The sequence below is a fragment of the Antechinus flavipes genome, chromosome 2 (genome assembly GCF_016432865.1).
Source record: "Antechinus flavipes isolate AdamAnt ecotype Samford, QLD, Australia chromosome 2, AdamAnt_v2, whole genome shotgun sequence".
Classification (NCBI taxonomy): domain Eukaryota; kingdom Metazoa; phylum Chordata; class Mammalia; order Dasyuromorphia; family Dasyuridae; genus Antechinus; species Antechinus flavipes.
This window is the reverse complement of record NC_067399.1, coordinates 581,502,050-581,530,009: the sequence shown is the minus strand read 5'-3', so window position 1 is coordinate 581,530,009 and position 27,960 is coordinate 581,502,050. Positions and strand designations below refer to the sequence as shown.

The 27,960-nt window shown below is 42.1% G+C and overlaps 1 protein-coding gene across 2 annotated transcripts in view; it reads right to left on the bottom strand.

Annotated features, from left to right (window-relative positions):
• Positions 1–27,897, bottom strand: part of PDCD11 (programmed cell death 11) — a 37,108-nt gene extending 9,211 nt beyond the window's left edge. The window contains exons 1-22 of one of the 2 annotated variants that reach the window (XM_051981333.1): positions 27,675–27,897; positions 26,391–26,500; positions 24,834–24,965; positions 24,264–24,431; positions 23,305–23,463; positions 23,076–23,199; positions 21,811–21,992; positions 17,766–17,873; positions 16,510–16,716; positions 15,152–15,276; positions 14,936–14,996; positions 14,278–14,424; positions 13,694–13,945; positions 12,633–12,764; positions 10,658–10,852; positions 9,932–10,102; positions 8,700–8,919; positions 8,163–8,312; positions 7,472–7,587; positions 5,304–5,833; positions 3,729–3,791; positions 588–696 (exon numbers count right to left, since the gene is read on the bottom strand). In XM_051981333.1, the coding sequence (XP_051837293.1) occupies positions 588–696; positions 3,729–3,791; positions 5,304–5,833; positions 7,472–7,587; positions 8,163–8,312; positions 8,700–8,919; positions 9,932–10,102; positions 10,658–10,852; positions 12,633–12,764; positions 13,694–13,945; positions 14,278–14,424; positions 14,936–14,996; positions 15,152–15,276; positions 16,510–16,716; positions 17,766–17,873; positions 21,811–21,992; positions 23,076–23,199; positions 23,305–23,463; positions 24,264–24,431; positions 24,834–24,965; positions 26,391–26,492 (3,453 nt within the window). In that variant the 5' untranslated portion in view covers positions 26,493–26,500; positions 27,675–27,897. The remainder of the gene's footprint in view (positions 1–587; positions 697–3,728; positions 3,792–5,303; positions 5,834–7,471; positions 7,588–8,162; positions 8,313–8,699; positions 8,920–9,931; positions 10,103–10,657; positions 10,853–12,632; positions 12,765–13,693; positions 13,946–14,277; positions 14,425–14,935; positions 14,997–15,151; positions 15,277–16,509; positions 16,717–17,765; positions 17,874–21,810; positions 21,993–23,075; positions 23,200–23,304; positions 23,464–24,263; positions 24,432–24,833; positions 24,966–26,390; positions 26,501–27,674) is intronic. The other variant, XM_051981332.1, reaches the window with a different exon arrangement.
• Positions 27,898–27,960: the final 63 nt, after the last annotated feature.

Genomic DNA, 27,960 nt, shown 5'->3' with positions numbered 1-27,960 from the left:
GCAGGCACAGACGGACTGCAATTCACAGTGTGGGAATACCCTAAAGTATAGAAGTATCTATTTCCAGAAGCACATCAAGGACTTGCCTGAACCTGCCTTAGCAATTCAGTAAAAGTGTTATTGTTTTTGTAGAATATCTTTTGTTTCCAAAAACTGTACTTTCTAGACACGGCCCTACAGTCCTAATGTTCAAATTATTGCATCTTTCTAGATCTAGCTCAAATCTTATCTACTTTATGAAGCTTTCCCCAAGTGCTTCTGCCCATTCTCCATAGCCTCCTCTGACATTCCCCAGCAGATATATAGTCTGTACACTGTACATAGCTGAGCATTCACATATATGATCTGAAACTAAATTCTTCATGTCTGAGTCTTATGCCTCTAATCAGACTTTAAACTCAAAAGGTGCACAGAACACATTATTCTCCCTTTTTATTCCTAAGAAAAGTTGGATGCCAACACTTATGAGATGCCCCCAAGAAGTCTTATATGTTTCTGGTTTGATCTTCTCTCCCCCCTCATCACCTTCCAATCCCCTCCTCTCTCTCTCCAAAGAGAACATCCTAGTACGGGGATATTCGTCTCACCTTTCTCATAAAACAAATCACCGTCTGGCCAGGAAGGTATTGTCTGAGCTTCTCTGTGGGGCTAGAGCAAGGAGTGCTGGGATCAATGCTGATGTCTTTCTCCAGCTCACTGTTTCCACACAGGCAGAGAAACAAAGAAAATGGTCTTGGTTATTAATGGGAGAAGTCAGTTTGAATGACCCCTTAAATATACCACCAGGTCATATACTGTACCCTCATCCCAATCCTATTCACTAAGGAACCCCTTCATGATGCTAGAATGAGAATGGTTTGTTCCAGCTCATGTCAATAATTCTATATGGGCTAAATAAGAGCCTGTATTTTTTTTTAAGCATTTAAGAAAAAACAAAACAAAAAAAATTTTTTTAAATAATTTTTCAGATATTTTTCTCCTCTTGGAAAAGTATGGTCTTAAATTTGTACTCTGATGGCACTAAGATTATATAATAAGACATCAGAGAATGAACTATTCACTTTGAAAATGAAAGGAAGACTTAAAGATTATTTGGAGTTGAGAAAAATCCTAAACTTTGCAAAAAGAACAGAGTGAAAGAATGTGACACAGAGAAAAGAAAAAGTGTTTTCTCATCTATAAAATGACTTGAATGGACTACATGATCTCCTTTTTCATAAAATTTGGCTCTGATATCTAAACAGGAAAGAGATAAATCAGAAAAAAGAAAACACACTATCTCTAATATTTATACAAAAATAGCCAATAAAATATTAGCAAAGAGGTGACAGCAATATATTCAAAAGACTGTCCTTATTGGACCTGTATGTGCCAAAATGTTTGGAGCAGCCCTGTTTGTAGTGGCTAGAAACTGGAAAATGAATGGATGCCCATCAATTGGAGAATGGCTGGGTAAATTGTGGTATATGAATGTTATGGAACATTATTGCTCTGTAAGGAATGACCAGCAGGATGAATACAGAGAGGCTTGGAGAGACCTACATGGACTGATGCTAAGTGAGATGAGCAGAACCAGGAGATCATTATACACTTCGACAATGATATTGTATGAGGATGTATTCTGATGGAAGTTGATTTCTATGACAAAGAGACCTAACTGAGTTTCAATGGATAAATGATGACAGAAACAGCTACACCCAAAGAAGGAACACTGGGAAACGAATGTGAACTATTTGCATTTTTGATTTTCTTCCCGAGTTATTTTTACCTTCTGAATCCAATTCTCCCTGTGCAATAGGAGAACTGTTCGGTTCTGCAAATATGTATTGTATCTAGGATATACTGCAACATATCTAACATATATAGGACTGCTTGCCATCTTGGGGAGGGGGTGGAGGAAGGGAGGGGAAAAATCGAAACATAAGCGAGTGCAAGGGATAATGTTGTAAAAAATTAACCTGGCATGGATTCTGTCAATATAAAGTTATTATAAAATAAAATAAAATTTAAATTAAAAAAAAAAACTGTCCTTATTAACAAGTTGGGTTTAATTCAGGTATGCAAAGAATGTTCAGTATTAGGAAACTATAAATACAATATTCATTTATTTTTGGAAAAGAATGATATCTAGAAAATATAGAAAAGACCTTTTCTCAAAAACTTAACATTTCCTATGACCCAGAATTATCTGTAATGGAAAAATACTAAAAAGTATTAAAAATACAACATAATCAGAAGAAAAGCAAAGCTTAAGCTAATTAACTTATTTTCATATGCACAGACACACATTCATATGTGTATATGTGTGTGTGTGTGTGTGTGTGTGTGTGTGTGTATAAAATGGCTGATGACTGCTAAATTCACAATTAAAAAATTAGGGGTGGGAGAAAAATTAAGAGGGATACTTAATATTAGGTGATAATAACCAAGATTCTAATGAGCTAGATAGAATGTTGGACCTCATCTACTAAAAAGAGATCAAATAAGGATCAATCAAATGCCATTCAGTCCTATTGATTCCACCTCCATTACAGTCTGGACCTGTTCTCTGAATTCTTCTCCTGCCACTCTAGTTTTGGTCCTTTTCTGCAACCTTCCTGGGTGGTTTTTTTGCTCTCAGTTTATTATCTACCTTCCACAAACTTGAACTTGAATCAGCTTCACATTCAAAACAGAGGAAGTTTACTTTGACTAAAGGCCATTTGATACAGATAGGGGAACTAGGGAACTGAAGGATTATAATCTCAGAAAGCCTCTCCTCATCACTGCCCCCTCCAAAAAAAAAAAAAAAAAATCAAACGCAAATTCTTACATTAAGAGAGAAGTACTATGTTTCTAGACGTAATGGGTCCTACCATCCCTAACTTGATCAGACCATATATCTATAGTACTGTATTTAGTTAAGTCACATTTTAGGAAGGAGAATGATAAACTGAAAACCATCAGAGGCAGGCAATAAGAGGAGTGAAGGACCTTTAGAGCGTTCCAAAAAAGGAATGATTGAAAACTTGCATGATTAAAATGAAGAGAGGCCTTGTGTTGGAAGACAGGGATGCAGCTAATATCTGGAAGAAGGCATTGATTGATATGTGGACAGACTTCAGGTTAAGTCACTTCATTTTGTTCACCCAGAAGCATAAAGAAATGGATTACAAGACTTAAACCTGTTGTGTTATGGATCCCCCTTGACAGACAGAAGAATCTTATGGATCCTTCTGAGAATAACATTTTAAATATATAAAATAACATGTACAGGATTTTAAAGAAGCCAATTAAACTGAAATAAATAAAAACAAATAATGGCCTCAGGTGAAGGTTTCTAAAATTCCTTCTAAGTTGTACAAATTTTTGAACTGACAGAGGAAGAAACAAATGCAGAGAGGCTAGGGTCAACTTATACTCACACAACCAGTTAAAAAACAATTGCCAATTAGAATCCTACTCCCAATATCAAACTATGTTCTCTTTCCAATAGGCCAGTGTTGCCCATCTCAAACTATCCTCAAGGCTGGTAAAAAAAAAATCTAATTCTCTATGGCAGATTACCATACCCAGTAGAACCTTTAGTGGTTCATGGAGTAGGGACTAGAATGAGAAAAAGGGGACACAAAAATGTGCGAAGTTTGAAAACAAAAGTAAATATAATTTTATGGATCTGCAAAAATTCACTCATAAATAACATAATTTATTAATGTCCCACCCTGACATATAAGCACAACCCTTCTTACCTTGATCGAATACTCAGCTCAGAGACAGTCTGTGCACTTGATGGATGGCTGATTGGGAGAGTCCTGAGAAAGAAAAGAGTTAAATCTCTTCTCTCCTTGTGCCAAGGCACCTCTCCTCTTCCCAAAGTAAGTATATTCCCTCCTCATCTTCCTAAATCAGAACCCTTAGTTTGCTTCTTGGTTCACCTGAATGATGCTTTACATGTGAAACTGTCCTTGATCTCCCCAATACCTAGTACCCAACCCCACCTCCCAAAATCACCCTCTGTCTATTTTGTATACAATTTGTCCATGTAAAGTTGTTTTCCTTGGTTAAGGCATAAGCTTCTTGAAGGCAGGGGCTATCTCAACAGCAACTAGCACAGTGCCTGGGATATTGTAAATGCTTAATAAAATGCTTATTGAGTGACTAATGACAACTTTAAAGTTAGTACTCTCTTCTAACTTTCATTCCTACCTCTTTCACCATGACATTGGGTTAATTCCTTCTTTCTCCAATCTCCCCTGCCTGATCTTTACTATTCTCAAAAAAACTGAGCCATGATGAATTCTTAAAGAATCCTTGGATCTACCAGAATTCTGGACGGTAGATAGAAATGGGCCATCAGATGAGATTTAGAAATGTGTTTGTTCTTTAGTGCTTTTTCACTGCACAATACAACTAAGTCCCAATTAGTGCAAACAATAAATCCCCTTGAAGTAATCACATGTATCTGAATTTATATTATGCAAAGTTATGGTTACATAAAATATGGCAACTGGTTCCAGCCAAGTGGAAATATGGCATGAGAAATTAATTACAGCTATTGTAGGGGATTCGCTATTTGAACTAACTGGGACAATAACAGAAAGTAATAGTAATACCCTTTTACAAAATATCAAACAAACAAAATGAGAGAAAAGAGGTATGGAAAGTTAGTTTCATAAGCATTTACAGATGAAATTGGACAACAATTAGAATGGAAATGATAGACTATAACGTTTCTACAGCGATCTTGTCACACCCCGATGACAAAAGGAATTGTGATTTTTGGACTCAACATTAGCTGAATTAGTACCCAAGATAAGCTCTATAAAGAAGTAGAAATGATAGACAAGGATCAGACTAGATCAGGAAGAGCTGATTAAATCTGTGCTAAAGATAGCACAATTTTAAAGGGTACTCAGGGCTTTAATTTTCAAAATATCTCACACAGAGTGAGATTTCAAAAGTATGAAAAATATCTTGGATGGTACTAATACCTAGAGAGGGACCACCCAAAAGACACCATTAACTACATTTCCACAATGTCTTTATAAAAATGGGCTAAATACTTGGTGAGTATTCATGAGGAAAATACAAAATCACAGAAAAGTCTCCTCTACTGTTGTAGAGAATGCCGAGTCATTCATTAGTGCTTCAAAATAATGCTAAGCCAAATATGAAACTAGGAGACAAAGGTTTCTTGCTATGGAGGATACACTTTTCCATTCCTAACTCCAAAACTTGGTCAACATCTCCTTAACTCAGTCTGACTTCCCTCCTGCCCCACACCATCCCCCATAGCCTCACACCATTTCCCAGAGCCTCCTTACTTGTGAGTTAATAAAGTTCTCTGGCCAATCACTCGAGCAGTGACTGGCTTCCCAACTTTAAGCTTGGCAGTGGGCTGGGTGCCAAGAGGCACATCATCCAGAATCTGGGAGGCGTGGATACAGCCAACCAGACCGTTCTCGAGGGTCACTACCACATGGGTGGCCTTGACAGACTTCACGGTTCCAGTGACCATTTCCCCAATGGGCAGGGTGGGTTTCTCTAGAAGCGAGCTCACCACTCCTGGCTCTTCCCCTGCAGGCTCTGGATCTGCCAAGGGCAGAGCCGGCGTCCTCTTTTTGACCGAACTCTCCACGGCTAAGAAGAGGCCTATGTCACTGGGTTTTGCGCTCTTGATGATCAAGGAGACCCTCTGACCAACCTGAAGCTTCTCTGAGTCAAAACGGAAGGTGTCATTGAGGTGAGAGGTCACTGGGAAAGCTACAAGCTGTCCAGTCTCCATCAAGGAGCCTATGGCAAATGTCTTTTCCAAATGTTCTATAACTGCTCGGTGCTCAGTGTTTTTCTTCAGCTGGGGAAAAAAAAACAAGAGAGAAAATTGTCCCAATTTTTCTCACTGAACATTCATTTTTGCCCCATAGTAAACATGAAGTATGCATTCATGTTTCTGTGCTTTTTCTCATCTGCTTGCTCCTTATGTTTGAAATACCCTACCCTGCATCTCTCTGCTTACTGAATTTCCACCTTTAAAGTCCCACTTAAATGTCACTTCTAAGAAGCCTTCCCAAACTCCTCTGATCAGAGATGCCTTTTCCTTTCACAACTGGATCTTACTTTTGTAACTATTTAATATTTATCATGTACATTATAGCTATCTGAGTAGGTGTCATAGTCCTCATTTCTTCGCAACTACTTAATATTTATTGTGTACTTTTGTGCATTATAGTTATTTGAGTAGGTATCATAATCCCCACTTCCAACGAGACTACAAAGGAACTTTATCAAACTTAACTTTACATCTCCCCTGCAGTTTAGCACAATGCTCTGTCCACAACAGGTACTTCAAAAATATGTATTATACAATACTATATACCATATAATACATATATACCCTATATTCCATTACCAAAGGGCTATGATGTATCTCTTAAGGCTTCAGGTGACCGAATGAGGCTACTAGACAGATGTTACAAAAGCAGATTTCAAATCAATAAGTTTTCTAACAATGACAGGTGCCTGAAGGTGAAATGGGCTGTCTGTTCTAGTCCCTTGGAAATGTCGTAAGACCCCTATTTTATAACCATTCTTTTCATAAATGACAACAGAAGGCAGCCCAGTTTATAGTGCTAAGAGTCCTGGAGCAAGAATAAGAAAGCCTAAGTTCTGACCTCATGCTCCATAATCTTGGATGAGGCCCTTCCTTCCTTCTCTGAATTCCAACTTCCTCCTCAAAATAAGGGACCTGATCTCTCACCCTTCTTTTTCTTGTTTGATGAGTTTCTGAGCTTGCTTCCCTCCATCATTTAATATTTACCAAACACCTCCCATGTGCAAGGCTCTGATGCAAACCTTCTGCCAGGCAGGTAAGAGTAGGCACTTAATAAATGCTTACTGAACACCAAACTACTCTGTGTGTGTGTGTGTCTCCAGATCTGAGCCAGTGCCTGTTTTAGAGCTCCACTGGGTGAAGGTGAATTCTCTGTAAAACACCTGGCTCAGTGTTACATATTTGGTAAATGTTGGGTGATAATACCACAACATGAGTATAGACTTATATGGACTTATATATAGACACATCATTAAAAGCAGAACTCTGAGTATCAACTAATCTCAAACCCAAGAAACAGATGATGAAATGCACCTTTCTTATCAACAATGAGGTGGGACACTACAGGTGAAGAAGGCTGCATACATTGTGGAATGCAATCACTGCTTCAGTTGGCTTTCTTTCTTATAAAGGAAAGCTCAAAATGTATGTGTTTTGGGGGTCCAACGTCAGGGTAATTGCACTCAGAAATGACTGTCATAAGGAGGCAACAATGACTTTTTAAAAAATTGTGTTGGAGGAGGATGATCTACTTATCACAAGGAAAATGCCATTGACATTTTATGATCATACTGCTAGGCTATCCAGAATCCAGAAGATACAAGATGATCTCCTAAACCAGAAGAAGCAATCTCTGAGAACAGAAACCATGAGCCAGCCTACCTGCTTGGATTTTCTGTTCACCAGTTCCTGGCGAAGGGAAACATGAACCTCAGACTTCAGTGTATCAACATGAAGGACAACAGCTTTTGTTCTTTGCCCAGGATCCATCACTTTCCCTGTAGAACCCAGGAGAAGCACAGAATTCATCCCTTTCCTAGGTCAGAGGAGCAAATACTCAATCCACCAAAACTGGCAAACCCTCTAATTCAGGAAAAGGCAAATGTTCCAAGAGAGGATTGGTCCCCAGGGACTTGATACTGCAGCACTAGGGGCCAATCTCTAATTTGTACAAAGACCAAGACTGCCTTGATGGCAAGACCCTATTTATGCAAACCAAACATGTAAATCCCACACTTTCCCAGCTATTAAAAATCAAGAAGTGATTTCATCTTGCAAATGGGTTCACCAAAGGATTATTTTAAATAAATAGCACGCTGCCCTAGCATGTTTAAAATAAATCTCTCTTAAAGAATGTGATTTGCATGCAATGACTTCTGAGCATAGACTATGCATGCAGCAGGTTCCTACTGAATAACCACATTATGCAATAATTGGATATAATGAAGTACACTCAAACTAAGGTCAAGTTAGTCACGATAATGAAGGCCTTATAAAGAGAAGTGGATCATTTTAAACAGAGACCAAGAAGGAAAGAAAAATCTCACTGGATGGAAGAGGCTTTTTGTCTCACCTCCCTGGTGATATTTGCTGGCCCTCAACACCAGGCCAGGCACCGAGCCACTGCTGAACATCAGAGAGCCATCACTTGACATGTCTTGCACCACCAGATCCATGAGCAGCCCCGGGGTAATTTCAGCCAGCGTTTGAGTCAGCATGGAGTCTGGGCATTAAAAGACAACAGGAGGATTTAGAGAAGCTTGATGGCACCATGCAGCCCATCTTCCATCTCGAGCAGCATTAAACAGAGTAAGGACAAGGAAAACCTCTTGGGTGGGTGGGGGAATCACACTCCCTTTTGGCTTATTGTCAAGTGAGGAATGCTGCACTACAGGAGCTTCACAAACTCTAAGAGGTGAAAATCCTTGCTGGAGATTGACATGCCCTCATCCTAACTGAACAACTCTCAAAAATCCCAGAGGGTACAGGTACCCTTCTTCCTTCTCACCATCTCCCCCATCCCAGCTCCCTCCGGGCATCTATGGAACTCAGGGGCCCAAGGCACATTAGAATCCATGTGGACAGAGGCCCCTTACAGGTGCCCACACACCTCGGCTGCTCATGAGGCTTCGGACCCCTTGCAGCTCCTCCAACCATTGGCTCAGGAGGGCCAGGGAGCTGACGGCTGCATCCTCCTGGCAAACATCGGACAGGCGCAGGGAAAGCAGCATCCGTTCTTTCTCCTCATACACATTGGTCACCTTTGCAACCACTGTCTGCCCCTCCACAAAGTGGTCGCTGACTGTGGTCACAAACTTGTCGCTCAGGGCCTGGAGGGAGGGAACATTGAGATCTGTCAGCACCAATGAGACCAGGCCACCCTCTCCAGCTCTAAAAGTCTGTGGGGAACCACCATGACTTCAGAAGGCCTGATGGACCAGAGGCGCGTGCACTCAACTATGGCCAACCAGGTTTTGTACCTGACTCAGCTTACTGACCTGGTATTTGTTATGAGAAGGGTGGGAGTGGGGGGCAGCTTCACGAGGAAGGAGGGAGTCAGTGAGAAGTATCAGTAAAAATTGACCATTGATGAAATGTGACATATGCTTAATATTTAACATCCTTTTCTCAGCAGCGTGGGATTAATGCTATCACACTCCTATCAGGGTGCTGGTAGTCAGGACAAAGCCGAGTTACCGCCATTACTGGTGTGTTATCCGCCATTGGGATTTCCCCTACCATCAGGCAGGGCACCTGGGTCTTCAGGGGACACAGAGAGAAGAGCAGCTCTCCTTTGGGGAAAGCCCCCAGAACATCACAAGATGCACCCATATGGCAATTAGACATGACTCACAGCCTGACATCTCACAAACCCCCTGAGCCCAGGAAACCTGGTCCTGAGGGGTGGCTTCTTAGGGGAAGCCATGCTTCAAGCTAGGGGCTGATATCCATGCCATAAGAGGGCCTCCTGCTAGGCTAAGACCACCCGTGTAGCACTCCTAGAGCCAACACGCTGAAGCAACGGGTCTAGTAGTGTCGGGGCATAATTGGAAGCTGGGTCTTTGCGATTCCATATCCAGTGATGTCGGTCCCTTGATTCTTCTGGCACAGCTCACATGGAACTACCCTCACTCTGCCAATGGCTTTCCCATGACAACCCACTAGGTGGACAGCAGCCCACACTGCACAACCTGTGACATAACCCACTGGCCCCTCACAACTCAAAGCCAGCGTCCACCCCCATGGGGCCATCCCTCCTCTTCCTTCAGACTCCTGCCTGACCTAATCCATCATTCTTTCAAAAAATTCTCAAATGGAGAGAATCCAGGGAAGAAGACTCACAGACTTGGGAGCCAATCCACTAAGGCCCGATGGAAACTGGACGAAGACACCGTAGGCCTTGATACTTTTCACAAAACCAGTCAGCAGCATCCCAGGCTGGAATTCAGAAAAGACCTTGGGATCCTGGCCACTCTCCACAGCAGAGATCAGGGCTGGTTTCCTGCACAAGACCTGAAGCCACCACATCAAGGAGCATACCAGCAAGGGCAAAAGAAAGCCAAAGGTTCCAGGAAATTTGGTCTCCATTCAGGTCATTAGGAGATCTGTCCCATTATCTTAAGAATATGAAGTCTGATTTTCAGAATAAAACAAACTAGGAATAGAACAATGGTAAAATGGTTTAGGCCGGGGAAGAATTTGAAGGAATAGTAGGATGGAGTAGATTAGGCTGAGTTCACCACGGGAGCTTCTTGTGGGTACTCCAGCAGTTCTGATGGGGAGACAGTAGAAGGGAAGGAAGGCAGAGGTCATCAGAAGATTGGGCCCACTGTCTGGCTAAAATACTCCCTTAGTTTTCCCCCTCAGATCCAAAGCCTCACAGACTGAAAGGAGGAAATAAAGCTATAGATTTTTTTAAAGCCTGATTTTCTTTAGTTACTATGCATATGAACCCAAAGTTCACACTCATGGCTGACCCAAATAAAGCCAGAAATTGTATCTGATCAACAATTCCCCTACCTCTGAGGCTCAGGACTCTCATCCCCAATGGGGAGTAGGAAAGGATACAATGTGACCATCACTATGGCTCAAACACAAGACCCTGTGGAGGACGTCACCTGCCCGAAGCCAGGAGTAGAGCAGCTGACTGTTGGTGACACTGTCTGATAGATGTGTTGTGGGAAGCAAGGCACGGATATTGTTGGGTAGGATGGACACCTCTAATCCCTTCTCAGTCTTCTTCTTCACCTTCACATCTACTAACTAAGAGTAAAAGAGAAGGGGAAAAAATTATCACTTTTCTTGAGAAAAGACTTTCCATGGTTCTGAGTTGAGTCAATTTGAGAAAATTTAAAACCATCCAGGAATATAAAACTGGACCCAAACAACTATAATGCTATGTATAACTTTTGACCCAATAATCACACTACTAGGCTTGTATTCCAATCAAAGGAAAAGGACTATAATGCCTAAAAATATTTTCAGAAGTTCTTTTTGTGGTGGCAAATAATTAGAAATCGAGGGGATGCTCATCAGTTTGGAAATGGCTAAACATCTGTGGCACATTGCTGTAAGAAATGATAAGTGGGTGGTTTCAGAAAAACATGGCAAGACATATATGAATTAATACAAAGTGAAGTAAGAAAAACTGGGAGATTATGATGCACAGTAACAATAATGTTGTAACAGTGATCAACTGTGAAAGATTTGGCTACTGTGATCAGTACAATGATCCACAATTCCAAAGGACTCATGGATAAAAAAATGCAATCCATCTTCAGAGAGCTAAAAATGATGGATTCTGGGTACAAACTGAAGTATAATTTTCTTTATTTTTCCTGCTTTAAAAAAATCAAAGTCAAAATATAAATTTATTTTGCATGATTTCACATGTATAACTGATATGTTGCTTGTTTTCTCAAAGAGTGAAAAGAGGGATGAAGAGAACTTGGGAAGAAATTTCTCTCTTCCCTTCTTCCTTAAATAGCACCAACATCCAGAACTTCAATGGTACCATCTTGAAAGAAACAAAACTCTCTTTAGTTGTCTTCAATGAAGTCCCTGGGGAAACTTCAAGATGTATAAGCCAATATGATCTAAGAGCCAGTAACGTGGGAGAAAAGAAGTCACTCATCAAATCTCAATGCTAGAAGGAGTTTTAAAAAATGAATCCAAAATATGCATTCATATTTGCACATGTATAACCTACATCAGACTGTTTGCCATCTTGGAGAAGGGAGAAAAATTTATAACTCAAAAACTTTCAAGGAACAAATGATGAAAATTGTCTCTATGTAATTGGAAAAAGATAAAACACTATTTAAAAAAAAAAGAAAAAAAGAAACTGAGTTCACACTCCTTTCCAACACATAAATTCCCTCAACATTATACAAAATATATCTTTCCAGCCTTTGAATTAAAGAATTACAAAGCTTTAAAGATCAGAGAGACCTCTGAAATCATCTAGAGAGCCCAAACCCCTTATTTTGTAAGGGTTAGTGATTGGACCAATGACCTATGACTAGTCATTGGCAAATCTGAATGTAGAACCCAATCTGATGACTACCAGTCTGGTGGTCTTTCCATGTAGCTTTTTCTGAAATCCTCCTATGGCCCATTCAGAAGTTATTCCTCATTCCTATAATGAAGGCCATAATCTGACTCCCTAACATTTTCTCCATGTTTGCAGTGATACCTCTAGTGTCATTGAGAAAATTGTCTTCCCCAAGAGTCAAGAAACTTTAAAGACAGAATCTTGTCCTAAGCTTTCTCTTCCCTGGGTTAAATGTTAAGCGTTTTTAATCTAGCCTTCTATCATACAAAATACTAAAATGTTGGGGGAGAAAAACACAGAATATGCCAAGATGTTTCTTGGAGAAGCAGAGGATAAACTCGATGACTTTACAAAGCCTCTGGATTGGAAACTAGAAAATGCAGATTGGCAGCTGATTCTAGCACTGAGGAAGGGAGTGACCTTACCCAAGTCCTTTCCTATCTCTCCACCTCAGTAAACAAAGGAAGGCAACCTTGAGAATCCAAGTACCTGTCCAACCTTGATGGTAACTTTCTTCTGACTCTGGGCTGGGCCTTCTGTCTCTTTGTCACTGAACAGCCTGAAGGACAAGAGCATCCTCTCCTGCTCCGGCTCACTGTTCAGCACTGTGACCTTCACTACCTGGGAAGAGATTGGCAAATGCTACTTGACCTACTCCTGGAATGTGTGCCCACAAGGGAGGGCAGGCTCCTTGTTACCCCACAAATCTTCCAACGCTACTCTAGAACTGTCAAGATCCCAGATCAGATGGAGAACAAGGAGGAATGGAGAAATGACTCACAACAGTTACAAAATAGCAAGCTTTTGTCTCTTCTCTAGTGTCATGGCAATTGTCAAGATGGTGAGGAGCTACAGGGGCCCTGATGGGAGAACCTGGGTGGAGAGGGCCTTTTTGTTATTTCTTGCGTGATCCCAAGCCTTAGCCTCAAATTATGACCTAGTGGCCATGATGGTGGGAGCAGACTCCTGCCTCAGCACTTACAGCAGGCTCTCCTGGGAGTCCTTCACACACAGGGTATTGCCCAGGTGTGTAAATCATTCCCTGCCATCCTAGGACAGGGTTAAAGGAACTAAAACTAAGTCTATAAGGAGCCCAAGGACCCAAGCATTAAGTCATTACCAACCCAGATGCCCAGTTGGATCTCCCTGCTGGATAATATTTTATTTCCTGTCACTGGGGGGAAAATAGGCTGATTACAGTACCTCTATTACCAGAGGACCCTGTGGGTAACTTTTCACCTGGTACTTCCCCAGCCCCATGATTAATTAATTCAACCTCTTCCTCCCCTTAACACCCCAAATCCAGAACTACTCCCCCCAAGGGAAAAATCTTCCCCTGCTACCACCCCCCACTTTCTCCTCCCCACCTGCCATCATCCTTGCTGAGGAGGAATGTCCTATTCCCTGGGCCACCTTGTGGGTCCTGTACTCCTGCCCATTCCCCTCTCACTCCCCACCACAGTGGGCCAGGCAGAACCTAAGTAGCCCACGCCTCCTCCTCCATGGGACCGGGGCTCCTCGAGGACTTCCGTGCCTCTGCAAGGGCTTACCTGTCCCACGTAGAACACCTCCCCGGGGGTGGAGATCGGCTGGGCCCCGAGCTCCCTCTTCGGTACCAGTCCCCTCACATCGTTATAAAACTTGACGACACAGCCCGAGTCCTTGATGCTGCTGATGAAGCCGTGCGTCTGCAGCTCAGGCTTGGCTTGCTTGTAGCTCGTAAGAGCCGGGAGGCTGGATTCCACCAGAGTCTTTTTCAGGGTCATTAGTAGTTTCTTATTCTCAGGGTCACATGTCAGAACCTGGGAGGATGGGGTAGTCAGCCATGCTCAAAAGGAGGGCCAGGAAAGCTGGGGAGGATCACAGCCAAGTGACCCCAGCTATTCCCCTAGAGTGTGTTTGCATTCTCCCTATGGAGGAATCCTTAACTTACCTGCCAGATTCCAGGAAGCCATCCAGACTAGCCCTGTGGCAACATTTGCTGCTGGACTTACTTGTTCTGCCTCCTGTCACCCAGCAGAGGGCACTCAATGCAAGGCTGGACCTGCCCATTGGTTGCCTGGGTCTTGCCAAAACACCCTCCTCCCTCCCCCCTTCCACCCCCGGAAAGCCGCCCCAGCTCAGCCAGTCTCACCCGGCACTTGACCTCATCTTGGAGACGATATTTCTTCTGAGGATTCCGGATCTGGACATCAGCCAAGTGCAAGGTCGGCACAAGGCCTTTGATTTCCTCGGTCACCTTCACAATCATCCCATAGGATCTCAGTGCAAACACCTTGGCCTGGTGAGGAAGAACAGACAGTCACCCCAGGCAACTCCAAAGAGGCTTCCCTCTGCCATCACGACTGGGGAGAACCCTGCGTCCCTGGGACACCTGTGTCAGAAAGCCCTGACCCGGATCCCTCAGGCATGCCACACCCCAGAGGCCATCGCCATGGTCGCAGCACACCACTGCCTCCTTTGCACCGTTTCTTCACCTGTGACTGTTCTCCATGGGGCACGTGAGCACCTCCCGGAGACCTGCCAGGCCATCGAGAGCAGTCTCCTAGCTGACATTTCCACCCTCATCTCCAGGACCAAGCCAGAACACCCTGAAGCACAAGGATGCTCTGACCCAGCCTATCCCTCCTACTTGAATGGCATTCTTTAGGACAGGGCCCTTTTGCCCTTAGGCACATGGAGGCGTTGAAAGCTCTCCATGACCCCAATGGCAACCAAGTCTGAGGAGGAGGGGACCAGGGGGTAGTGGGGGCTGCCTCTGCTGGCTAGACTGGGGGGCTAGAAGGCCTCACCTTGACAACCTGCCCTGGGTGGAGGTCATGATATCTCAGGAATGGAGCTTCGATGATGCTCCTGGGATAGAGAGAAAAAAACAATCACATAGTGGCAGAGGCTGGTGTGGCCAACAAGCAATGAAGGGCTCCCACACCGACAATCACGATGGCGCACGTTGTATTTTTGTGCACAGTTGTGCCCAAGCACGCGCACCCAGCCGCTCCCACACTCACGTTTTCAGAGACAACAACGCCAGGTCATCCATTGGGCTGTAGTCAATAACCCGACACTTGTGCATATTGCCAGGCTTGAACTTCTCTGGCTTAAAGGACTTCTCAGTCTGGGAGAGGTGTATGATCTGCACACAAAGCAAGTTATCAGAAGAGAGGAGAGAAACTTGGCTGATCCAGAAACAGTAGATGAATTTCAAAGAGCTCTGGGGAGACTTGGGGCACTCTCAGGAAACCCCCCAAGGAACTTTTTGGCTAGCCTGTCTGTGATCCTACTCTGACAAGTGACACTAGGGGACAGCAGACTCTGAGGAGGGAACGCTGGGGTGGCTGGAGCAGGCTGGGCCTCAATGCTGACAAATGGAACAACTATAAATGATGAGTAGCCTCCCAAGATGCCGGCCAAACATTGTGCTTCTGAGAAGGAATTCCTAGTATGTGCCCATGTAATAGAGCTTCCCTGAGCCAAGAGAGAATATGACATCATCATTCAACACATGCAGAGGCAGAAAACAATAGAACCCAGGAATTTCCTAAAGCAGAGAGAGAAGCTAGTGAATGGGATAGATTCCCCTCCAGGTCAGGACTTGAGTCACTGTTTAATGACACAGCCCAGTTTCACTCTTTATAAGATAAAAGCATATCCAGTTGTCCAATAAAAAAAGCACTTCTCTCAAAACAGAAACCCCCTACACCAGTCCTGCATTCCTTTTGGTTCTCTTTATATTTGATCATCAGCACTACCCTCCCAGAAAAGACTGGGGCAATGGGCAGTCTTTATGTGGCCTCTCGCCCTGAGAGTACATGCTTGCCAGCAAAGTGCTCTCTTAAAAAAATAAAGATAAATGGCATGGATTCATTATCTTCTCACAGATCCATGTACAATTAATAACTTCCTTAAAAAACAAACCAAAAAAAACCACCCTAGAACTACCTCATTAAGTAGTTAATTCACCACCACAAGGATTATTCAAAAAGAGGCTAAAGAGGGGTTTTAGGAAATGGCTTTGTGTTTCAGGAACACATTGCAGCAGATAATTTTTAAAACCCTTCTAAGACCTTAGGACTCTTCTGAAGTGCAGGCAGCTTCCTATATAACTTGATATATCAACACAGAGCAAACAGGTGTAACTTTTTTTTAAACTATATATATATGGAAACCCAAGTCACCTCATTCTATCAAGGAAAACTAATACTCTACTAGAAAAGTGCTAGACTTAAAGACCACCTGACCAACATCCTCTATGGATATCCTGAAGTAGACAAAGACAATTCCACACAGGTATGAGAGGAAGCAGCTAAGAGCCCAGGTGTCCCATCTACCCTTCCAGTGAGAATGGGCCCATGCCCGCTCTCCTCACCCTAGCATAGGCCAGAGATCCATCCTTCAGTCTGAAGGTGGCACCAGCCTTTGCAAAGAAGCCCTGGACAGGCACATCATCCAACATGGCTCCAACGAGATGGTGGCAGAGGTGAGTGATTGGGCGGCCAGCTTGCAGGAAGGAAGAGCGCAATGTTAGTCGGACACACTTGGTACGTGGATGAACTGAGAGGATACAGGCCCTCACCTGTGAGGAGGATCAAGAAAAAAAGGTGCATTAAACAAGAAAGGAAGCAGAGTCAATCAAGCCACCTAGGCCAGAGCTTCCAGAGAGCCAAACCCTCAATGTCCCCACATGTGGTCTCTGTGCAACCCACAGGGCCCTGTCCTCTATCAGTCCACAACAGTGCTGTGCAACTGCATCAGAGCCAAGGCATTAGGAACCACAACTAACTAAACCGCTGCCCCCGGGTAATGAGATGCTGGCTCAGGTGGCAGAGCATTACTATCTATGGCTCAGGAACACCACAATCACAGGAACAATTCCCTACTCTGGCCAATGGTTAATCTCTGCTGAAGCCTCAGGTGATTACAGAGGCAGGATATTCAGAACCAAAGTCCACAATTCATTAATTAGGGCTTCCCTCAAGCTATCACTATAACTGGCAACACTATTACATTAAGTTATAGTTTTGGTCTTAATTACAACTGCCATAATGGAAAAAGATTCTGAAAGTCTGGCTTTCTGCTAAAACTCTTAAAAGTCTACATATAATTCAAATCTCTAAAATAAAAACAAATCACTCATGACAAGGAGTGCAAAGAAAATTGGGGCAGGGAGCACAGTGGAGAGATGCCAGGATTTGGGCTCAGAAAGACCAGAGTTCCAATCCTCCCTCAGACACACACATTAACTGTGTGGCCCTAGGCAAAGTTCTCTCATTTTCCCTCAGTTTTCTTAATGAGGATAAAAATGGCACCTACCTTCTGTTGTTATTGAGGATATGGAAAATACAACATATATTACACAATTATCAATTTTTATAATAGTTCTTCCTTTTAAAAATTCACCAGGATAAAGACAAGGAGAGAAAAATCACAAATCAGTCACAAGATGAAGTCCTCAAGGTAACAGCTATTTTCTCTTCTTACTCAATCCATTACTCCAGAGGAGCTGACTCAGGGTCAGAGATCTCTGGCCCCCAAAACTCCTGGTAATTATGACTGGCCACCTCACCCTAGAAGAGAAACAAAGCTGGCAGAAGGCAGTTAGGGACAGATCTTAGCAATTCTTACCATTTGGGTTTGGAAGTAATGTCCTGCCTTTTTAGAATCCAAGTGCATAAAGTCAACCAGTCCAGTGAATGAAGAGAAGAAACTCAGGGTGAGACCATGAGGGGTCACCTGCAAAGAGAAGTAACAGCAAGTTTAGAGAAAGAGCTCCTACATTTTACCTCATAAATCAGCCAGAATGATAAAAAAAAGCCAAGAGTCAATGTTGGAGGACCTATGAGAAAATAAGACACAACAATATTCAGTCAGGGGAAGTTGAAAATAAGCTAACCATTCCAGAAGACAATTTGAATTTATGCAAGAAAAGTCATTAATGAATTTATACTCTCTGACCCAACCATCTCACAGCTGGATATAAAGGTGGTCAATTAAAATTTGCATTGCAATACTCTTTGTGGTAACAAAATTTCCTTTTCTTAAAAGTGATTCATCAATTTGAAAATGAGTGAAAATAAATTTAAGGAAAAAGTATACAACTTTATAATGAAAATAAGAAATCCAGAGTTACATGGGAAGATTTATATATAACATGTAGAACAAATAAGAAAATATTCACAGAAATTCTAACATAAACAGGAATAACACTGGAATACCACTAAACTCAGATGAATATGATAACCCATCTTACTAAGGGAAAAGTAGAAAAAATAGACCCCTTTCTCTTAGTAGAAGCAAAGACTAGAAGTGCATAATGCTGCATGTAGAATCAGACTTACTTTTGGATTTTTCTCAAATTTTACTTTGTTATATGGAAGAATTTTTTTTGCCCATTTTTTCTTTACTTAATCATAGGGTTCTTTCGTTCTCTGCTGTGCACTTTTAAAAACTTTGTTCTTTTCCTCCTTTTCATCCCCCCCCATACCTCCCCAAAACAGACTATAGTAAAACACAGCTATGTTTAATATATATATATACACACACACACATGTACATATACATTCACACCCATCAAGATTCTCACACAAATACATATATCCATATAGAGAAAGAGCGCACGCGCGCACGTGCACACACACACATTTACCCATACGTAAAAATGCATCTAAAATAATATTAGTATGGCTAACATATAATGTAAATTTCTCTTAATTGAAGATTCTCTTAAATATTCAAGCTTGATTGCCTAAAATTAACAATTACTAGTGGTACTTTTTCCCTAATAAATTCGACTCTTGATCTGTCATATTTATGCACATCTCTTGGTATTCCACCACTTTTATCCTACTCCTTAACTTGCCTTGTTATTACTTAACCTGCCCCTACCCATGATCCCTCTTATCTTCTTTGTATCTAACTCTGCCTTCCCTTCTCGTTTCTTTATAGATTCTGAAGGTGCTATGCCCTTTCATGGTATCTATGTAATGTTTTCTATTTACCCATTCCCAAAATGAGGAGGTTTTCAGAACTATAGGCCCTCCTCCCTTTAATGCCTGTGTCTATTTTTCCTCGGTACCTCATTTGTATAAATTTTTTTTGAGCTACCCTATTCCTGATGTCAATCACAGATGTATGGTATACAATTCCATGTAGAAAACAATGTGTACAAGTAAAATTCCTTAAAATTAATCATGGATATTGGCTCTTATATTTTCTACTGAATTCTGGTTTGGTTGATAGAAAATGAAATTCTGCAAGTTCGTTGAATGCCCATTTTTCTACTGAATATTTTAGATAAATTTGCTGGAGACGATATTTTTGGCCCCAGGCCTAGTTCTTTTGATCATCAATATATATGATTCTAGGACTTGAGGTTTTTTACTGTGACTGCTGCAAAAATCTTGTAAAATTCTAATTATAGCTCCAGCATATTCGCTTTTTTTCTTGTTTCTTACAAAAATTTCTTTGATCTGGAGGTTTCAAAATTTAGTAATGATATTCCCATGTTTCCCACAAAGGATCTCTTTGAGGCAGTGATTGGTGACTTTTTTCTAATTCTACTTTTCTTTCATGATCTATCACTCCAGGATCATTTTCTCAGATTATTTCTTGCCTTATTGTATTCAAGGTTTTTTTCTTGGTCACAGCTTTCAGATAGTCCAATTATTCTTATATTTTCTCTTCTTGATATGTTCTCCAAATCTGTTGGCTTTCTTATAAGAGGTATCACTTTCTATTTTTTCATTCTTTAAAATTTGTTTTGTTAATTCTTGGATCTCTTATAGCTTCACTGGCTTCATTTTAGCCAATTCCAATTTTCAAAAGTGTTCTTTTTGTCTAAAATTCTGTATCTCCTTTTCTAGTTGGATAACTCTTTTTCTTAGATGGTTTTTATTTTTATTTCAATTTCTCATTTGAGTTTTAAATTCTCTTGAGTTCTCTATAAATTCGCTCTGGGCAGGGAGCCTTTTACAATTACTCTTTGGAGTAGAAGCAACTTTTTTTTACTTCAGTGTCCTCCTCTAAGTTGAACAACATCTTCCCTATTCGCATAGTAAGTTTCTATGATTGGGTTCTTCATTGCCCTTTTCTTTCTTTCTTTCTTTCTTTTTTTTAAATGAGAAGTATCAGTTTAAGTACTTCTAATCCTAGGTTTGGGAGGATGGTGCTGCTTCTGCCTTCCCTTCAGCTCTCTCCTTTGACCTGGAACCTCAAACCAAGAGCTGCCCCCTCCTACAAGTGCCTGCAGCCAGCAGTGTCTCTGTCCCACTGTCTCTGCACTCACCGATGTGCTGGTTCCTTCTTGCCCAGGGCCCAGTCTCAGTAGCACAGCTGGGTTTGACATTCCTAATCAGCCAAGGTTCACTCAGTCTTCCCAAAATGCAGACCCTAGGCTCTTTAACCTGTCTGTGAGATCAAAGTCTCTGTGGTTCCGGCTGAGGTTCCAGCCACATCCAACTAGCCCCAGGGGTCCCCATTTGATGTTTCTGTGGAACTAGCTGGAGGAAGGTGTTTGCACTTCACATGGGTTCTGGTAAATCCCAGCCGGGGATCTTTTTTCAGATCTTGGGCTATATCAGGAAGATCCCTATTCTGCCCCAAGTTTTTATCTTTCACCAGTCTATGTTCGTCCTGAGGCACAAATTTGTTCTGTTTGGGGGGGAAACCTGAAGAGCTTGAAATTTGCTAACATACACCAACATCTTCCCAAAATCCTCCCAAAGGAAGAGTTCAGTAAGGGGTGGGACATACAGATCTTGATAATGAGATTTTTCTTTTCTTAATAAATAAAAGCTATTAACTACATCTTCTATAGCCCAGCTTCTTAAAGTGTGATTCAAAACTAAATGTGGTGGTTGTGAAGTTATGATTTATTATCAGTAAATGTTTAATTTGTACACCTAATTTATGAACCTATATACCGAAAATCATGAAAATTTCTTGGACAAAAAGGGATCACGAGTGGAAAAAGTTTAACAAGTCCTGTTCTAGAGGCCAATCTCTCTCCCAAAAAAGTTTTTACTTTTGTGTCACTGATCCTTTGGATAGTCCAGTGAAGCCCCTTCTCAGAAATGTTTTTAAATGAAAATAGAAAAGAAACCAATTATACTGAAATAGTTATTAAAGTATTTTTAAAAAACACCCTCAAGTCCACAGATTACAGATTTAGAGTCCCTACTATAAGATCTGAATAATCACACTCTGCCCCAACAATAGATTTCTCTCCTATTTTAGAGTTTTCTATACTAAGAGCTGGAAATTCCCTAAAAGAGTATCAAGTTCAATTTTCTCATTTCACAGAGAAGGAAACTGAGGCTACAAAGTTCAATGACTTGCCCCTTCTAGGCTGCATCTTCACTCCTGAAGGTAGCAATGTGAGCACAACATCTAAACACTGATCCTCTCCTTGTGCTGTAAGTGCCACCCATTACCAGGATCCAATGGGGAAGATGCTCTAGGAGGCTCTTGTTCAAATGAGGAAGATTCAGTCCCACTTTAAGAGAGCTCCCAGTCTAATGGAGGGGATGAACTTTGCTATACAATCACAGCAAGTGCTTAGGAACAGCAATGCTCACCTAGGAAAGTAAATTATCCAGGACTAGTAGCCTGATTAAGCAATCCTATGTGGGGATTTGATCAGCTTTGGTTTAACTGGCATCTTGTAGCTTACCTTCTGCACTTGAGCTTTAACCACCAATCCTGGTAATAGGTTATCCAAAGTCCAGTTTTGTTCCTCTGTAGCAATGGCCGCAGAAACCACAGACTGTATAGTGGACAGAAGGACACTCCCCCCATTGCCTTTTACTTCTTCAATGAGGCAGTTCAGATACTGGCCCACACGCAGCTTAGTACCTGAAAGTGAAAAGTAATACTTAAAGAGAAGCATTTTCCCTGTGACAAGAGTCTGTTCTCTTGGGCCCAAGTTAGCCCTTGAAGGAGTTATTCTTTTGCCAGAAAAATCTACTTTCCAGGACCCAGTTACTATCCCAGATTTACTTCCTGGTAGCAAGTTTATTTCCACTCAATCAATTAAGCAACATTTATCAAGGATACTCTCTGTATTGGGCACAGTGCTGGGACAGCAGATACCTTTAAAAATCCCATATTCACGATGGATTTCATTTACACTTAGGAATTTCCTAGGGGCGAGTTTATAATTAAAAACTGCCTCATTAAAATGAGGCCAAAAGCTGAAATCACAATTGAAAGTCCTCACAGAAGGCCAAATGAGTGAAAACTCAAATAAAGGACATCTCAGTAGGAACACCAAACAATGCGCACCTTTCTATTTAAGAGCTTTTACATTCTCCAAGCTCTGGCTCAAATGCTATCTCACCTGCAAACCTTTCCCCAATTCTTGCAGTCCCAAATTAGCTCCCTTGACCTCACATGGCACCAAATCTTTATCAGAGTGCTCTTATCAAATTCCAATTGTCTCTGGCTGTTGTGCAATACCATATATCTTGCATTGCTAGCCTATAAGGTCCATTAGCATTCCCTTCATCCTCCAGCCTCTGGATGGTCTGGACATGTAGAAGAAAGCAGCCCCTAGGACAGTGCTTTACCCACAGTAAGTATTTAATAAAGGGATGATGAATGGATGCATCCAAATAGATGAATAAGCTCCACATTCCAGCGGACCTGGATAAGACCCTGCTAATGTCTTTCTTCCCATCTGTTCAGTAAAACAGTCTTCACCTTCACCCAATGTCAACCTATGAGATCAGCTAGTAGCAGCTGTCAAACAGCCTTTACAGAATTTCTATAATGGGTTCCTATGCAGCCTGTTTTAAACAAGTAATCTTTAAAAATGGGGCTAAATGTAAAGTGGATGGATATATGTGTGTGTGTGCATATATATACATAGATATGAAAATATATATAAAGGGCAGCTAAACACACAGAAGCGGCACACACCCCAGAGTCCCCCCTCACCTTTATTCTTCTGTTTGACGTACTCCTGCTCTTTCTGCCAAGGCAGGAAGGCTTTGGTCCCCGTCACACCAATGTCCACCAGGTAACCATGGTCTTCCACACTGTGTACTGTGCCTGTGAGCAGCTACGAGAAAAGACAAGCCCATGTGCAGCCAGGGTCAGCCGCTCCCCCCAGCCTCTACTCTCATTACACTCGTGCAGGGCACAGGGAAGGTCCCAGGCCACATACCATGCCTGGCTTCAGGGACGCAGGGCTGAGCACCCTGTTGACATCCTTGGGGTTCAGGGACAGCTTGATGCTTTTCTTCTTTGAGGCAGATGTGAGGCTGCTGACAACACAGCGCACCAGCAATCCTGGCGGGAATAACTCAGACAAAGGAGCCAGGTCCTACACAACGAAGACCAGAGAGACATTCTGAACCAAGTTAGGAAGCCCTAACTTGGGCCTGCCTTCTCTCCTGAGCTCAAGATAAGCCTGTAAGTTGTTCATCTTGCAAGATGCATATCTGTATCATATTCTCCAACAGCATCACCGAATGGGCAAGTAAATATATCACAGATAAGTTACATTAGCTGATCCCCCAAGAGGGCAATGTAAAGTGCTCACTTAGTGCTTATTCACTAGCAACATTTCAAATGAAGAAAGGCAAACTATTCACTGAAAGGTGAAACAACTCTCCAAATAGGAAACAATAAAGAGAAACGCAAATTAAATCAACTGTAAGGTTTCACCTTACAACCAGCAGATTGGCAAATATTGGAGCAGCTAAGGGAAAATGGGCAGGGACTGAAATTTTGGCCTCTTCTGGGTCTAGTTCTTAGCATGGTGTATGGCATGTAAAAAGGACTATATAAATGCCTGTTGACTAGCTAGTTGACTTATATGAACTGATACAGAATAAAATCAGAATCCCAAACTAATTTACATGATAATCATAATTAGCATAAAGACTTCAGAACTCACAATTGGTCACTTTGACAATGAAAGCAGATATGAGAGATTATTACTATTATTCCTTTGCCCTGAATTCTCTTTCTTAACCAAAGAAGAATTTTGAATTACAATTCAGAGAGCAGCCTGCATCCAGAGACTCTATCCATTCCCAACCAACCCAGGCCTAGAAAGAGGAAGTGCTGTTCATTTCCCCCTTATCCACAAAGTCCCACATCTGGGGTTCCCCCCCTTACCTCCAGGGGCTCCTCCTGATCCAACTGTTCATTCAGTTTCTTGGTATAGGCATCAGAGATATTAGTTGCTTGCACATATCCCCAGAGGCCATTAGGCAGACTGATCACAAGCTCCAGATTGTTTATCTCTTTCACGCATCCCAGGAGCCGCATTCCCTCAGTTAGAGCCTGGAAAAACAGATAGTGAATCATTATGGTGGTAGTAGGGTGGAGATAGGATTATATACAACACTGGATCTGGAGACTTTATTTAGCCCAGTAGTGACCCTGGGTTAAGTGACTTCCCTTCTACGAATCTGTTTCCCCACTGGTTTAAAAAAAAAAAAAAAAGTAACTGGACTTGATGACTTCTAAAGTTCTTTCCTTCTCTGACATTCTATGACTTCACCAAAAAACCCTGGTGCTTTGGTGCATGAAACAGGTCAAGGACTGCTCTGTTTGCTTCATAAACCTTACTAGGTTAACATTACTCAATTTTGGGTAGCAACACTACAGAAACAACTGGTACTACTGGCAAGGGCAGTAACCTAAGAGTTCAGGAAGCCCACCTGCCAGTCACTGCCAACACACCTCAATGCTGAGGATTCCACACGACTCTACTTCAGGTCTGCTGGACCCCTTTTTTTCTGCTTTTGACCTTTTATTTTTAGCACCTTGTTCTTGGCTTCTTTTCCTTTTTCGGGATCCTTCCTCAGTAGGAACCTAGAAGAAATCCATCAAGACCCAGAGAAGTAATGAAAAGAGAACAGAAGGCAATTCCCAACTCTTCCCACTCCAATGGCAGCTCATTTGCTGCCCTAATTCTTGAATTTTAGGCACAGGCTCTCCTTGCCCACACATCATGTGGTCTTTCCTACTTTTCTGAAGCTTGTGCTCCTCACATCTTTCCCTGGTTCAAAGATGCCCAGGGGTTCTCCATTCCTTCCAAGATTAAGTCTACTCTTATCATCTGGTTTCAACCTGTATTCCTTCTTTACTTCTTCCCATTTCCTACCCCCTTATGTACTGGAAACTACAGGCCAAACATTTGTCTTACGTCTCTGCCTAGAGATTCACTTGGCCCGTCTGTCAGAAGACTTATTCTGTCTTCTCTCTATCATCCTTATGGCACTTTCCTTAGTCTGCCTCATATCACAGCTAACTTGTTATATATTTTATTTCCTATTGGACTATGGTGCTTAATGGCAGGATCATTTCCCAGCTCTATGCTGTCAAGCACAAAGACATTCAAGAAAAATCTGTGAAATGAATAACTGAAATCTAGAATTATACTATCAATCCTTCCAAAAAAAAATTTTATGTGCCTATTGCTGTATATCAGACCCTCTATTACACATGGGAATTTTTTTGTACAATTTTATGTGCACATATATATGTGAAACATACCCCCCCCAAAAAAAAAAAGGAAAAATGGGCAGTAGAAGGCATCAAAAAATCATGTAAACCGTAGCATTTGGGTAGAATTTTGAAGTAAAGAAAGAATTCTATGAATTGGGGGTTAGGAGAATGAGAATTCTAGGTATGGGGGAGGGGGAAACAGCCACAGTCAGGAGAGGGAGTGCCCTGAGAAGAATAACAAGTTGGATAATTAAGAGAAAAAGAACATTCAATGTATGATAAGGATGAAAGGTAGATTGTGAAGGGTCAGGTTGTGAAGGACATTAATATCCAGAGTACCTCCTATTTGATCTTGCAGGTAATAGGAAGGAGAATGACATGATCGAAATTACACTTTAGGAAAGTGGCTTTGTGTATAAACTGGATTGAAGAGTGAACAGTCTTAGGCAAGAACGTACAATAGGCACAGATTGGACTATGTAACACTAGCTTTACATCTAGCTTTATTTACCTCAAGTTTCCCCTGAACCTAACTCAAAGACAGCTTAAGTCTCATTTCACTTTATCCCTCTTCTTCACCAAGACTACCAAGATGTCTTACATCCAGAATCACAAATATCTGAAAACTAAGATATGAGACAAATCCTGAACCTATGAGTAATGTGATTCAGGGTGTTCTTTTTACATACACACAATTTAGAAAGTGATCTAAAGTTCAGTTTTCTTAAGAATTCTAGAGTCAAACTGTCACTGCCTAGGCATTTCTGGCCACACAAGCACCCAACTTACATCAAATAAATTATCATGTTCAATTGGCTGCTGGGGAGTTTTTTCTGGATGAGCTTTCTTTTTTGAACCCCCTCGAGGGAAGCTGTCTTCCTGGGATGCCATGTTAGTCTCTTAAAGAAAAAAAGCACAGTAAATTTTAGTGACATATAATGAGTTTCTTGAGCATCACTGGGCCAAGGAAAGAATAGCCAAGTCTTTAGATCCCAACCCCTAAACAACCCAATACTGAAAACTTTAAATGGAAAACAGAAGTGCTGCTACTTGATCCCCAACACCCCTCAAAACCCTCATTTCCAAAGAGCTGTCAATGCTACTACCACTTTAACAAGAAAATACTGTCAGAAAATAAAAGGTTGTCCCAGGGAAGCTGGGTACAGCGATAGGCTGGCTCACTTATGTGGTCAGTTCTTTCTGGACTTCTCAACCGAAAATCTCTCTTCAGAAGAGTCAAATGCTCCTCCTATGACTACCAAGACTGAAGAAAGAAGCACTGTAATAGTATATTATTCTTTCCTCATCTGTAAAATAGAGACAAAAAGGCTTGCCCTGGCTCCCTCATAGAGAGGTTGGGCTCTAAGATTTGTAGCTCAGGCATGTCTGACTATGAGACTCCACCACCATGAGGTTTTCTTGGCAAAGAATGTTTTGCCGTTTCCTTCTCCAGCAAATCCTTTGGTGGTAATTACAAATTAAGGATCTTGCCCAGGGTCACCCCGCTAGGAAGTGTCTTAGGCCAGATTTGGGTCTTCCTGACTCCAGGACCAGGGTTCTTTCTGGCTACTTTGAAATTTATAAAGGACCAGATCATGTGGTCTATTACCGTTATGCCTGGATGGGGGGGGTGAGGGGGAGGAGGAGAAAGAGGGGCGGGGTCAAGGAGGACCTAACTCGGAGCGCCACAGAACAGCAGCACCCCTGGGACTTCTAGGTGGGACCCTCAGCAGTATCAATTTGCCCAGAGAGATGAGTGCTTTCAGATACTTTTGAAAAATCGGCCAATGTAGGGATTTTTTAATATCCTGAGTACTCTCAGCAGGCTGGTAAATGAAATCCATGGACCCTCTCTCTGAGGGATGGCTTTAAATACACAAAATAACTATGCAAGATTACAGAAATCACGCTGAGATCATTATCGAAATGCATTATTTAAAAAGTCCACAGACCGATGCGCGTTAAGATGTCCGGATCTGGTCCAACCCCTCCGTCGGCAAAGGAGAAGACTGAGGCCCGGGGGAGAGTCACGTTAAAGGCTGGAAGTTGGGCGGGGATCTGGATTTCACTTACCTGTCCCGGGAGCCGGCGTCCGAACGGTGGGCCGGGGAACAGAGGCCAGAAGGGGGAGGCCCAGGGAGAACTTCTCCCTAGCTACGGCTTTTTAGCTCGGCCCCACGTGGATCAGCGCGTCCAAGAAAGCACTTCCGGAAGCAAATCTGGCCGTCTGAAATTACTTCCGCTCGCTCTCTGGTAAAGGGGAGCGCGCTGACGGAAGTGGGAGGGGGCGAGGGAAGAGGGGGCAGGAAATCAACAACGGATGGAGAAAGGCGTTCTAACTTCAACCAATCGACGACGA